The following is a 14,320-nucleotide window of genomic DNA, read 5'->3' on the forward strand; positions in this document are numbered from 1 at the left end:
AGGCTCTGGACAAGATGATGCTGGAGAACCTGCAGGTAGGACGGCTGCATTAGCCTGCTAGCATCAGTCGCTTAGTATTAGCCTGCTAGCATTAGCCTGCTAGCATCAGTCGGTTAGTATTAGCCTGCTAGCATTAGCCTGCTAGCATCAGTCGGTTAGTATTAGCCTGCTAGCATTAGCCTGCCAGCATTAGCCTGCCAGCATCAGTCAGTTAGTATTAGCCTGCTAGCATTAGCCTGCCAGCAATAGCCTGCTAGCATCAGTCGGTTAGTATTAGCCTGTAGCATTAGCCTGCCAGCATCAGTCAGTTAGTATTAGCCTGCTAGCATTAGCCTGCCAGCAATAGCCTGCTAGCATCAGTCGGTTAGTATAGCCTGCTAGCATTAGCCTGCCAGCATCAGTCAGTTAGTATTAGCCTGCCAGCATTAGCCTGCCAGCATCAGTCAGTTAGTATTAGCCTGCTAGCATTAGCCTGCCAGCAATAGCCTGCTAGCATCAGTCGGTTAGTATTAGCCTGCTAGCATTAGCCTGCCAGCATTAGCCTGCCAGCATTAGCCTGCCAGCATTAGCCTGCTAGCATCAGTCGGTTAGTATTAGCCTGCTAGCATTAGCCTGCTAGCATCAGTCGGTTAGTATTAGCCTGCCAGCAATAGCCTGCTAGCATCAGTCGGTTAGTATTAGCCTGCTAGCATTAGCCTGCCAGCATTAGCCTGCCAGCATCAGTCAGTTAGTATTAGCCTGCTAGCATCAGTCGGTTAGTATTAGCCTGCTAGCATTAGCCTGCTAGCATCAGTCGGTTAGTATTAGCCTGCCAGCAATAGCCTGCTAGCATCAGTCGGTTAGTATTATCCTGCTAGCATTAGCCTGCCAGCATTAGCCTGCCAGCATCAGTCAGTTAGTATTAGCCTGCTAGCGATTAGCCTGCCAGCAATAGCCTGCTAGCATCAGTCGGTTAGTATTAGCCTGTAGCATTAGCCTGCCAGCATCAGTCAGTTAGTATTAGCCTGCTAAGCATTAGCCTGCCAGCAATAGCCTGCTAGCATCAGTCGGTTAGTATTAGCCTGCTAGCATTAGCCTGCCAGCATCAGTCAGTTAGTATTAGCCTGCCAGCATTAGCCTGCCAGCATCAGTCAGTTAGTATTAGCCTGCTAGCATTAGCCTGCCAGCATCAGTCAGTTAGTATTAGCCTGCTAGCATCAGTCGGTTAGTATTAGCCTGCTAGCATTAGCCTGCTAGCATCAGTCGGTTAGTATTAGCCTGCCAGCAATAGCCTGCTAGCATCAGTCGGTTAGTATTAGCCTGCTAGCATTAGCCTGCCAGCATTAGCCTGCCAGCATCAGTCGGTTAGTATTAGCCTGCTAGCATTAGCCTGCTAGCATCAGTCGGTTAGTATTAGCCTGCTAGCATTAGCCAGTGCGTCCTGGTCCAGACTGAAGGTACTGTGCTCCGGCAGCAGCGCAGCGGGAGACGGTGAAGGTGCACCAGCTGGACGTAGCCATTCCTCTGCAGCTGAAGAGCCAGCTGAAGAAGGGGGGCGCCGTTCAGCCCAGCATGGAGGGGGGGGCCGACGTCTCCGACACCATGCAGTTCGTCATGCTGACCCGCAAAGGCAACAAGCAGCAGGTACTGGTCCTGGTCCTGGTCCTGGTCCAGGTCCTGGTCCTGGTCCTGGTCCAGGTCCTGGTCCTGGTCCTGGTCTCTATTTCCTGAATCGTCTCATAACATCAGATTAGTTTCTGCAGCTAAGAAACTAAGATACTGATTCTCAGTGTGACGGAATGTTGCTGAGTCCCTGAACGCACCGTGAGTGTGTGTGTGTGTGTGTGTGTGTGTGTGAGTGTGTGAGTGTGTGTGTGTGGTTTGGGGCCTCAGCTCCAGGGTGTGTCCACTCTGCCGTGTTTTAATGGAGCTACACAGGAGGCACTGTGTCCACTCTCACACACACACACACACACACACACACACACACACACACACACACACACACACACACACACACACACTCCCTCCAGGTGGACAGTGTTGGTCCTCCAGGACTTCAGGCTGCAGGTGGAGGTCTGAAGTTCCTCCGTCAGGACGAGAAGCTACATTTTCTTCATCCAGCTGTTCCGTCCAGCTGTTCTGTCCTCTGTCCCCAGTGGGTGTGACCCTCCCCCTGTCTGTCCTCTGTCCCCAGTATAAGATCCTGAACGTCCCCCTGTCTGTCCCCAGTATAAGATCCTGAACGTCCCCCTGTCTGTCCCCAGTATAAGATCCTGAACGTCCCCCTGTCTGTCCCCAGTATAAGATCCTGAACGTCCCCCTGTCTGTCCCCAGTATAAGATCCTGAATGTCCCCCTGTCTGTCCCCAGTATAAGATCCTGAACGTCCCCCTGTCCGTCCCCAGTATAAGATCCTGAACGTCCCCCTGTCTGTCCCCAGTATAAGATCCTGAATGTCCCCCTGTCTGTCCCCAGTATAAGATCCTGAATGTCCCCCTGTCTGTCCCCAGTATAAGATCCTGAACGTCCCCCTGTCTGTCCCCAGTATAAGATCCTGAATGTCCCCCTGTCCTCTGTCCCCAGTATAAGATCCTGAACGTCCCCCTGTCTGTCCCCAGTATAAGATCCTGAACGTCCCCCTGTCCTCTGTCCCCAGTATAAGATCCTGAACGTCCCCTGTCCTCTGTCCCCAGTATAAGATCCTGAACGTCCCCCTGTCCTCTGTCCCCAGTATAAGATCCTGAACGTCCCCCTGTCCTCTGTCCCCAGTATAAGATCCTGAACGTCCTCCTGTCTGTCCCCAGTATAAGATCCTGAACGTCCCCCTGTCTGTCCCCAGTATAAGATCCTGAACGTCCCCTGAACGTCCCCCTGTCCTCTGTCCCCAGTATAAGATCCTGAACGTCCCCCTGTCTGTCCCCAGTATAAGATCCTGAACGTCCCCCTGTCCTCTGTCCCCAGTATAAGATCCTGAACGTCCCCCTGTCTGTCCCCAGTATAAGATCCTGAACGTCCCCCTGTCCTCTGTCCCCAGTATAAGATCCTGAACGTCCCCCTGTCCTCTGTCCCCAGTATAAGATCCTGAACGTCCCCCTGTCTGTCCCCAGTATAAGATCCTGAACGTCCCCCTGTCCTCTGTCCCCAGTATAAGATCCTGAACGTCCCCCTGTCTGTCCCCAGTATAAGATCCTGAACGTCCCCCTGTCCTCTGTCCCCAGTATAAGATCCTGAACGTCCCCCTGTCCTCTGTCCCCAGTATAAGATCCTGAACGTCCCCCTGTCTGTCCCCAGTATAAGATCCTGAACGTCCCCCTGTCTGTCCCCAGTATAAGATCCTGAACGTCCCCCTGTCTGTCCCCAGTATAAGATCCTGAACGTCCCCCTGTCTGTCCCCAGTATAAGATCCTGAACGTCCCCCTGTCCTCTGTCCCCAGTATAAGATCCTGAACGTCCCCCTGTCCTCCCACCTGGCTGCGAACCACTTCAACCAGCAGCAGGCGGAGCAGGAAGAGAGGATGAGGATGAAGAAGCTGACGCTGGACATCAACGAGCGGCAGGAGCAGGAGGACTACCAGGGTACGTCCTCTACTGTCCTCTGGTGTCCTCTACTGTCCTCTGGTGTCTTCTACTGTCCTCTGGTGTCCTCTACTGTCCTCTGGTGTCTTCTACTGTCCTCTGGTGTCCTCTACTGTCCTCTGGTGTCCTCTACTGTCCTCTGGTGTCTTCTACTGTCCTCTGGTGTCCTCTACTGTCCTCTGGTGTCCTCTACTGTCCTCTAGTATCCTCTGGTGTCCTCTGGTGTCCTCTACTGTCCTCTGGTGTCTTCTACTGTCCTCTGGTGTCTTCTACTGTCCTCTGGTGTCTTCTACTATCCTCTGGTGTCTTCTACTGTCCTCTGGTGTCCTCTACTGTCCTCTGGTGTCTTCTACTGTCCTCTGGTGTCTTCTACTATCCTCTGGTGTCCTCTACTGTCCTCTGGTGTCTTCTACTGTCCTCTGGTGTCCTCTACTGTCCTCTGGTGTCTTCTACTGTCCTCTGGTGTCCTCTACTGTCCTCTGGTGTCCTCTGGTGTCTTCTACTGTCCTCTGGTGTCTTCTACTGTCCTCTGGTGTCCTCTACTGTCCTCTGGTGTCTTCTACTGTCCTCTGGTGTCCTCTGGTGTCCTCTACTGTCCTCTGGTGTCCTCTACTGTCCTCTGGTGTCCTCTACTGTCCTCTGGTGTCTTCTACTGTCCTCTGGTGTCCTCTGGTGTCCTCTACTGTCCTCTGGTGTCCTCTACTGTCCTCTGGTGTCCTCTACTGTCCTCTGGTGTCTTCTACTGTCCTCTGGTGTCCTCTACTGTCCTCTGGTGTCTTATACTGTCCTCTGGTGTCCTCTGGTGTCTTCTACTGTCCTCTGGTGTCCTCTACTGTCCTCCGGTGTCTTCTACTGTCCTCTGGTGTCTTCTACTGTCCTCTGGTGTCCTCTACTGTCCTCTGGTGTCCTCTGGTGTCTTCTACTGTCCTCTGGTGTCCTCTACTGTCCTCTGGTGTCTTCTACTGTCCTCTGGTGTCCTCTACTGTCCTCTGGTGTCCTCTGGTGTCTTCTACTGTCCTCTGGTGTCTTCTACTGTCCTCTGGTGTCCTCTACTGTTCTCTGGTGTTCTCCACTGTCCTCTGCTGTCCTCTGGTGTCTTCTACTGTCCTCTGGTGTCTTCTACTGTCCTCTGGTGTCCTCTACTGTCCTCTGGTGTTCTCCACTGTCCTCTGCTGTCCTCTGGTGTCTTCTACTGTCCTCTGGTGTCCTCTACTGTCCTCTGGTGTTCTCCACTGTCCTCTGCTGTCCTCTGCTGTCCTCTGTCCTCATGCTGGTCTGGTTCCAGAGATGATGCAGTCTCTGGCCCAGCGTCCGGCCCCGGCCAACACCAACCGGGAGAGACGGCCCCGGTACCAGCACCCCAAGGGGGCCCCCAACGCAGACCTGATCTTCAAGACCGGAGGAAGGTGAGGCGCCAAACGGCGGCAGACCCAGGGGGGTCAGGGGGTCTAGAAGATCCTGGGGGGTTGCTGGTCGGTTGCCGGTCGGTTGCCGGTCGGTTGCCGGTCGGTTGCCGGTCGGTTGCCGGTCCGTTGCCGGTCGGTTGCCGGTCGGTTGCCGGTCGGTTGCCGGTCGGTTGCCGGTCCGTTGCCGGTCCGTTGCCGGTCCGTTGCCGGTCCGTTGCCGGTCCGTTGCCGGTCAGTTGCCGGTCAGTTGCTGGTTGCCGGTCCGTTGCTGGTCAGTGTCTGCAGTGAGTCCTGTCGTCCTCCAGGAGACGCTGATGGAGTCCTGGGTCGGGGCTGAGCGAGCGAGAGCCTGAAGATCGGAAGGAAACGGTCGACGCCCAGCAAGCGAGTCCTCCGGACGCCCGCTGACCCCGCCCACAGGCGCCCGCTGACCCCGCCCACAGACCACCAGCTGGGGGAGGGGAGGAGCCGGGGTCAGAGGTCACACGGTGGCTCTCTTCTCTGTTTGGTCTGTTGCTGTCTGAGACGACGAACGAAGGAAAACCACAAGGAACCACAACCGGGAGGACGGGGGGGCGTGGCTGGGGGCGTGGCCAGACAGAAAGGGGCGGGGTCAGCTACCGCCGGCACGCCGGCGCCGGCGTAGAGAAAAACACCAGACGAGCAACAAGTATGACTTTAGCTAGTTCCTTTCTGGACCGGTGCGGCGGCCGCGCCGGCTGCTAGCAAGCGGGTGTGATGGCGGAAGAGGATTTCCTGGTTCTGGTGGAGGGACACGTCGGGTTTCACTCTGGTTTCACTCCGGTCCAGGTGTGGATGTGACTCTTCTCCTTTTCTGATTCAACGCTGTAATAAAAATGCTTGTTGACGTGAACGGCGGCACGAACTCTGCTTCCTGCATGTAGTTTGACACCAGCCTCACTGGGCGCTTCAGCAGATCAAAGCAAAGTGTTCCTCTGATGAAGCAGGTAGTTTGACACCAGCCTCACTGGGCGCTTCAGCAGATCAAAGCAAAGTGTTCCTCTGATGAAGCAGGTAGTTTGACACCAGCCTCACTGGGCGCTTCAGCAGATCAAAGCAAAGTGTTCCTCTGATGAAGCAGGTAGTTTGACACCAGCCTCACTGGGCGCTTCAGCAGATCAAAGCAAAGTGTTCCTCTGATGAAGCAGGTAGTTTGACACCAGCCTCGTCAGCAGACTGGCGGCTGTGTGACCTGGAATGTTGCTGGTTTACTTCTGTCCTTGTTCATTAAAACCGATTTGTCCAAAAGACAAAACGTCTCTGTGTTTTTGTTTACGCAGAAAAAACCGGAATCAACACGAGCCGCTGCTGTCCTTCACTGTAGTTTGTGTCCATTACTGTAGTTTGTCCATTACTGTAGTTTGTGTCATTACTGTAGTTTGTCCATTACTGTAGTTTGTGTCCATCACTGTAGTTTATGTCATTACTGTAGTTTGTCCATTACTGTAGTTTGTGTCCATTACTGTAGTTTGTCCATTACTGTAGTTTGTGTCCATCACTGTAGTTTATGTCCATCACTGTAGTTTATGTCATTACTGTAGTTTGTCCATTACTGTAGTTTATGTCATTACTGTAGTTTGTCCATTACTGTAGTTTATGTCATTACTGTAGTTTGTCCATTACTGTAGTTTATGTCATTACTGTAGTTTATGTCATTACTGTAGTTTGTCATCACTGTAGTTTGTGTCCAACAAAGGCTCGTCCACCTTCTCATCCAGTAATTTCCTGAGACTGCAGTTTGAAGCAAATAATGACGTGTGTAATTTGACACCAGCCTCAGTAGTTGGCTGCTGACATCATCAACCTGAACAGTCAGAAAAGCTTGAACTGGTTTTCCAGTGTAGGCGACTAATTGAGCGCGGTGTGTAATTTGACACCAGCCTCTGTCCTCGGTTGCTGTGGTTCCAGTCCAACAGCCCAAAACTTGTTTTTATCTGTGAAGCTGAAAGGAAATAAGTGGCTTCAGTTGGTAATTTGACACCAGCCTCATTGTTTTATCAACCTGTGGCTCCGCCTTCAGTGGACTGAACTCCGTCAGTGCTGATGACTTCTGTAATTTGACACCAGCCTCACCGTCACGACGACCCAGGAAGAAACCGAGACAAACATCACTTTTGTATTTTGTGTTTATTGAGCAACAGGAAGTTAAACGTTCGTCACCAGAATAAAGAATAAAGACGACTTTTCACCAAAGTTCCCGTTCAGCACATCTGAACTGGGACCCGGACCTAGACCCTGGTCCTGACCTAGACCCTGATCCTGACCGTGAGGACAGACCCTCAGGAAGTTCAAACGCCACAATAAAATGCTTCTGAGTGATTTATTTTGAAACCCAAAGAAACGACGTCACCGCGAAACATTTAAATCACATCTGAAGATTCTTGTTACTAAACTTTACCGTCGTATTCAGACGGTAGAAAGTCGCTAACTGAGTTAGCTTGGATGCTAACAGAGTTAGCTATGAGGTTAGCAGAACTTAGCAGAGCTTCTGGGCGAGTTTTAAATAATCAGTTATATAAACACAACGCCAACATGTTAGCGTCATGCTAACACGTAAGCATGACGCCAACATGTGAGCATGACGCTAACACGTGAGCATGACGCCAACACGTGAGCATGACGCCAACGCGTTAGCATGACGCTAACATGTGAGCATGACGCCAACATGTGAGCATGATGCTAACACGTAAGCATAACGCCAACATGTGAGCATGATGCTAACACGTGAGCATGACGCCAACGTGTGAGCATGACGCCAACGCGTGAGCATGATGCTAACACGTGAGCATGACGCCAACGCGTTAGCATGACGCAAACATGTGAGCATGACGCCAACACGTGAGCATGATGCCAACACGTGAGCATGACGCCAACGCGTTAGCATGACGCTAACACGTGAGCATGACGCTAACGCTGGTGTTAGCAACATTTTAGCAGCAAACTTGATGTTAGCGCTGGATACCAACGCCGTGTTTCCCAGCAGAAACACCCTGGAAACGTTCCACCAACGTTCTCCAGACCAACGTTCTCCAGTCCAACGTTCTCCAGACCAACGTTCTCCAGACCAACGTTCTCCAGTCCAACGTTCTCCAGACCAACGTTCTCCAGTCCAACATTCTCCAGACCAACGTTCTCCAGACCAACGTTCTCCAGACCAACGTTCTCCAGACCAAACCAGCTGAGCTCGTCTCAGTTTGTTGGAGCGACGAGTCGCTGCTTCAAATACTTCAAATACTGTAGCTGTACTACAGAGGACCGGAGTCGACTAAATATACTTCAAGTTACTGTAGGAGGACTACAGGGGCGGAGTCACCACACACACACACACACACACACACGCACGCACGCACGCACGCACGCACACACACGCACGCACGCACGCACGCACGCACGCACGCACGCACGCACGCACGCACGCACACACACACACACACACACACACACACACACACACACACACACGCGCGCGTCAAGTTCTCAGGCTGGACGGGATCTAGTTTCTGGGGTCTGGTGTTTGGAGTTTCACTGTGAAGACATGAAGACATGAAGAAGTGATGAAGAAGTGAAGAGGTGATGAAGTACCAGAGTCACCATACAAACTACCAGAGTCACTATACCCCCCCCCCCCTCCCCCCCCCCGGTACTGAAGGATAAAGAGTCTTTGTAACAAGAAAGTAGAACTTTGTTCAGTTCACATCTATGTACCACGCAGCAGATCACATCAGATGAAGCCGAGTCGGTGAGACGAGAAAAGTCATGCAGAGTCTGGACAGGAAGTCCCTGGTGTCTCTCGGACCCTGGAGGAAGCAGGAAGTCCCCGGTGTCTCTCGGACCCTGGAGGAAGCAGGAAGTCCCCGGTGTCTCTCGGACCCTGGAGGAAGCAGGAAGTCCCCGGTGTCTCTCGGACCCTGGAAGAACAGGAAGTTGCCGGTGCAAGTGGCTCGGTGAGGAAGCGTCCTGAACGGTGAGGGTCTGAACCGGCGGCTCCACATTCAGTCTTTCAGCAGACCCAGTTTCCTCAGCGCCGCCTTGCGGGACTCGTCAGTCGGGCCGCGCCCGTTGAACTCCACGGTGATGGACTGGGGGCGGAACAGGTTGGGTTTCCGCCGGTGGTCGGGCGACAAGGCCCGGGACGCCACCAGCTGCTGAGTCGCGTCGGCGTGGCGGGACTGGCGAGAGGGTCTCGGTGCCGGGGTTGGGGGCGGGGCTTTACAACTTCCGGCGGGGGTTTCGGAGTGGCGGCCGCCGAAGCCGGCGGGGGGGTTGATGTTCAGGCTCTTGCCGCCGTAGCTGTTGAACTCCACCTCCGGCGGCTCCACGTGAGACCTGAGGATGTCGGGGAGGTCGCTCCTGCTCATGGCCGACGGGGGGGGCGCCACCCTGGACCGTCCACCGTAGGGACTTGGCCCGGTGGGGCCGGACCCGGGTCTGTGTTCAGGGGTGGGACTGGGGGCTCGTTCCGGGAGCTCACGGACGGATTGACCACGATGGACTTCCCGCCGTAGCTGTTGAGCTCGATGGAGGTGACCTCTGGCGGGGGGGGGATGGGGGGCCTGTCCAGAGGAGGGTAGTAGCTGGTCTGGGACACCGAGCCGGGCGAGGGACTCGGTTGGGGGCTTTCTTCTTCGTAGCTTCTTCGGGAATCAGTCCGCAGAACCTCTGCGCTCCGGTCAGAGTGGGCGTGGCTCAGGGGCGGAGGCGGGGTCTCAGTGGTCAGGGCAGAACCGGGACCCCCCTCTGCACCACGAGGGAGTTTCATGGCGTTGCCCTCCGGGTCGTCGAAGAGCGTGGGCCCCCCGGACATGGCCCGGTTCCTGTTGAGACCCAGCTTGGACAGAGCTTCCATCCTGGATTTGTCGGGGGTGGGGTCCCTGAAGGAGACGCTCCGAGTCGGGGCGTTACGGGTCTTGTCGTCCGCCGGCGGGGCCTGGTCGTGGTCCTGCAGCAGGGGGTGGGGGGTACCCGACAGGTTGGCCAGCATCTGGGCCCGCCTCTCCTGAATGTTGACACTGGCCAGGGACTGGGTCTGGTAGTCCCTGTTGTTGAGGACCAGGCTGATGTTGGCCGGCAGCCTGGTGGGCTTGGCCGAGGTGGGGGGGCCGGGTCTGGACGGGGGGTCGGTGCCCAAGTTCTGCGGTTTCTCAGAGTCCGGGCTCAGATGACGCAGGACGGACGACGGGTCCACGTTGAGGGTCCCGCTGCCGCGGTTCTCGGCGATCTTCTGGGCGATCAGAACGGGGGTGGGGATGCAGCCGGGGGGGTGGTAGGCCTGGGGGTCCGTGGTGAAGGGGGGGTCGTAGTCTGATGGCAGGCTGTCCGGATCCCGTCTAGGCCGGATCTCAAAGTGACTGTCAGGGTTCGGCATCAGACTCTGGAAATCTGAACGGAGGACAAGGAGAACAAAGACATGAAAGACATGAAAGAGCTGCTGAATCTGTTTCACTTTGTAGTGCTGCTGGAAAGGGCTTTGATGTTTTAATGGGAACGTAGTCCACTAGTCCTCGAGACCTCTAGTCCTCTTGTCCTCAGGACCTCTGGTCCTCTAGTCCTCTGGTCCTCTGGTCCTCTGGACCACTAGTCCTCTAGACCTCAGGACCTCTCGTCCTCAGGACTGGGAGTCCCCGCTGAGTGACGGGGGTCATGAGAGACTAGAGGAACCAGTTCGGTAGAGGTTTTGGTTCTCAGTCTGAACCATGCGGAACCTCACCTGGAATGAAGTGGTCTCTGGTCAGGACCAGGTCCGGTTCTGGCCGGACCAGGTCGATGATGTCCTGGTCTTTACTGGGGGGTCCGTCCATCTCCTCCGCGGGGGGGCGGGGGACCTGGTCCAGACTATTCTCCAGAGACTCGATGGTGTTCTCAAAGAACTGGAGGCAGTCCTGCTCCTCTGGGGACAGGAAGTGGAGAGACTCGTCCTGTTGGGGGCGGAGCCAGCGTTACTTCCCCCTGTACCGCCTGAGACTCTCATACTCACACTCTCTGGTACTCTCTGGTACTCTGTGGTACTTTGGACTTGATGATGTCATAGAGCCCCCCCCCCCCGAGAATGCCATGAATGTACTGTTTTCGTCCAATCATTGACAAGGAGGCGGAGCTTCAGAAGCTGAAAACGAGTTTTTGAGACTCGGGTTCCAGAGCAGGAAAACCATGACGTCAGCATAGATAGAAACACTAGATGGCTGTTGCCGTGCCGACGGCGGCCATCTTGGAGAGGTCTCCCGCTGCCAAACAAAGATAAACCAGACGTAAAGAGGAAGGACTCGTGTCGCTACCTGGACCAGCGAGCCAACTACCAGTGTTCTGCTGGATCTCTACGTTTAGCAGAGCGGGAGACTCATCCAAGATGGCGGCGCCGGCGGCACGGCGAGGCCTCTAGTGTCGTACATCTATGACGTCATACACCAGCTGTCATACTCACACCCGGCCTGGTGTTGGGACTAGCGCCCCCGTTGACGGCGTAGCGGAGCTGCGAGTTCTGCAGACGGACGTCCATGGCGGCGGCGGCGTCACAGGGCGGCCGGCGCTCGGTCTGCTGGTCACAAAAGGGGGCGGAGCTTCGTCACATGATGTAATGAAACACACTGACTCTCAGACATGGAGGTGGAACGACTGACTGTCTAATGTCCAGGTGTGTGTGTGTGTGTGTGTGTGTGTGTGTGTGTGTGTGTGTGTGTGTGATGACGTGCTGATCAACCTGATCAACGAGTTCAGCCTGAAGTAGTGAAACGAGCTGCTGAGACCGAAACCTTCAGGTGACATTCCTCTCTCTCCTCTCTCTCTCTCTCTCTCTCTCTCTCTCTCTCTCTCTCTCTCTCTCTCTCTCTCTCTCTCTCTCTCTCTCTCTCTCTCTCTCTCTCTCTCTCTCTCTCTCTCTCCTCTCTCTCTCTCTCTCTCTCTCTCTCTCTCTCTCTCTCTCTCTCTCTCTCTCTCTCTCTCTCTCCTCCTCTCTCTCTCTCTCTCTCTCTCTCTCTCTCTCTCTCTCTCTCCCTCTCTCTCTCCCTCTCTCTCGTGTGTCTCTCTCTCCAGTTGGACAGAAGAAGCTCCACCCCTTTATGAAAGAACAGGAAGTGACTGGCCCAGTGGTGACGTGGTTTTTGTTTCCAGGACTCTGATTGGCTGTCAGGGCTTCATGCTCCTTGTTACACTGCCCCCTACTGGCCCCCAACCAACCAACCATCCAACCAACCAACCAACCAACCAACCATCCAACCAATCAACCATCCAACCAATCAACCAACCAACCAACCAACCAACCATCCAACCAACCAACCAACCAACCAACCATCCAACCAATCAACCATCCAACCAATCAACCAACCAATCAACCAATCAACCAACCAATCAACCAACCAACCAACCAACCAACCAACCATCCAACCAATCAACCAACCAATCAACCAATCAACCAACCAACCAACCAACCAACCAACCATCCAACCAATCAACCATCCAACCAATCAACCAACCAACCAACCAACCAACCATCCAACCAACCAACCAACCAACCAACCATCCAACCAATCAACCAACCAACCAACCAACCAACCAATCAACCAACCAATCAACCAACCAACCAACCAACCAATCAACCAATCAACCAACCAATCAACCAACCAATCAATCAATCAATCAATCAATCAATCATCAAATCACTCGTCTTGTGTTTCATCCCTGAATTATGCTGGTTGATCTAAAACTGTTCCAGGTTAAAGTCTGGAATCTCCAGGTCTGGTTCTCCAGGTCTGAACCCTGGTTTTCCAGGTCTGGTTCTCCAGGTCTGAACCCTGGTTTTCCAGGTCTGGTTCTCCAGGTCTGAACCCTGGTTTTCCAGGTCTGGTTCTCCAGGTCTGAACCCTGGTTTTCCAGGTCTGGTTCTCCAGAGATGAAACAATAGAAACAGGTAGATATAGTTACATATATACTCCAGGTAGATAAAGTTACATATATACTCCAGGTAGATATAGTTACATATATACTCCAGGTAGATATAGTTACATATATACTCCAGGTAGATAAAGTTACATATATACTCCAGGTAGATAAAGTTACATATATACTCCAGGTAGATAAAGTTACATATATACTCCAGGTAGATAAAGTACATATATACTCCAGGTAGATTTAGTTACATATATACTCCAGGTAGATAAAGTTACATATATACTCCAGGTAGATAAAGTTACATATATACTCCAGGTAGATAAAGTTACATATATACTCCAGGTAGATATAGTTACATATATACTCCAGGTAGATAAAGTACTTTCAGTCAAACTAAATCAAATGTCAGTAAAACTTTAAAGAAGTTTTAGAAACAATCATCACGTCGCTTCAGGAAGAAGAAGTAACTTTTCCTGTCAGTACTCACCCATCGTGACGGTAACGTTCCTCCAAGAGTAACGAGCCGGAGCGAGTAATCCTCCGGTTTTCACTGAAAGACGTGTTTTTCTCTCGCGCTGCTGCTGCTGGGAGGGGCGTGGCTTACCACGAGCCTGACTCCGCCCACTGCCTGTGTGTGTGAGAGTGTGTGTGTGTGTGTTTATTTTTAGCGTTACACACCTGTAGACTTCAATGAGACGGATTCAAGGACAGTGGGACAATTCAGCTTTGTCTCCTTGTTGCTCGTGACACTTTCTAGAACCCAGAGTCCAGGTGAACCAGGGACAGTTTCTAATGACCCCCCCCCCCTTACCCCCCACACACCCTGACCCCCCCACACACCCTGACCCCCCCACACACCCTGACCCCCCCACACAACCTGACCCCCCCCACACCCTTACCCCCCCCCACACCCTGACCCCCCCCACACAACCTGACCCCCCCACCCCTCCCCCCCCACACCCTTCCCCCCCCACACAACCTGACCCCCCCCACACCCTTACCCCCCCATACACCCTGCCCCCCCCACACCCTCCCCCCCCCCACACAACCTGACCCCCCACACCCTTCCCCCCCCCACACCCTGACCCCCCCACACCCTCCCCCCCCCACACAACCTGACCCCCCCCACCCCTTCCCCCCCCCCACACCCTTCCCCCCCCACACAACCTGACCCCCCCCACACCCTTACCCCCCCATACACCCTGCCCCCCCCACACCCTCCCCCCCCCACACAACCTGACCCCCCACCCCTTACCCCCCCCACACCCTTCCCCCCCCACACCCTGACCCCCCCACACCCTCCCCCCCACACAACCTGACCCCCCCCACACCCTCCCCCCCACACCCTAACCCCCCCATACACCCTGACCCCACCCACACCCTCCCCCCCACACAACCTGACCCCCCCCACACCCTAACCCCCCATACACCCTGACCCCACCCACAACCTCCCCC

At 54.2% G+C, this 14,320-nt stretch overlaps 2 protein-coding genes across 2 annotated transcripts in view; one reads left to right on the top strand and one right to left on the bottom strand.

The window, feature by feature from the left end:
• Window positions 1-4,967, top strand: part of upf2 (UPF2 regulator of nonsense mediated mRNA decay) — a gene marked incomplete at its 3' end in the record, with an annotated part of 16,451 nt that extends 11,484 nt beyond the window's left edge. Inside the window, 5 exon segments of the mRNA XM_080518505.1 lie at window positions 3-35; window positions 1,454-1,463; window positions 1,466-1,623; window positions 3,416-3,557; window positions 4,843-4,967. Coding sequence (XP_080374631.1) covers window positions 3-35; window positions 1,454-1,463; window positions 1,466-1,623; window positions 3,416-3,557; window positions 4,843-4,967 — 468 coding nt within the window.
• Window positions 4,968-8,638: 3,671 nt separating this feature from the next.
• proser2 (proline and serine rich 2) lies at window positions 8,639-13,427 on the bottom strand. Its single transcript, XM_080518506.1, has 5 exons — window positions 13,353-13,427; window positions 11,403-11,513; window positions 10,692-10,899; window positions 9,364-10,363; window positions 8,639-9,331 (listed from the first exon to the last, which is right to left on the bottom strand). The coding sequence occupies exons 2-5, from the start codon at window positions 11,475-11,477 to the stop codon at window positions 8,977-8,979; spliced, it is 1,638 nt and encodes a 545-aa protein (XP_080374632.1). The 5' UTR covers window positions 11,478-11,513; window positions 13,353-13,427; the 3' UTR covers window positions 8,639-8,976.
• Between the last annotated feature and the right edge of the window lie 893 nt (window positions 13,428-14,320).

Source organism: Blennius ocellaris (assembly GCF_963422515.1).
Source record: "Blennius ocellaris genome assembly, chromosome: 22".
In the NCBI taxonomy this organism is placed as follows: domain Eukaryota; kingdom Metazoa; phylum Chordata; class Actinopteri; order Blenniiformes; family Blenniidae; genus Blennius; species Blennius ocellaris.

Bases quoted from the DNA above. Each gene is read 5' to 3' on its own strand.
- proser2 (XM_080518506.1), bottom strand. From the start codon at position 11,477: ATGGACGTCCGTCTGCAGAACTCGCAGCTCCGCTACGCCGTCAACGGG. The intron at 10,900-11,402 runs GTGAGTATGACA...CGCCCCCAACAG, and splicing joins GTCCCAACACCAGGCCGGGT to GACGAGTCTCTCCACTTCCT. The intron at 10,364-10,691 runs GTGAGGTTCCGC...TCCTCCGTTCAG, and splicing joins CAGAGACCACTTCATTCCAG to ATTTCCAGAGTCTGATGCCG.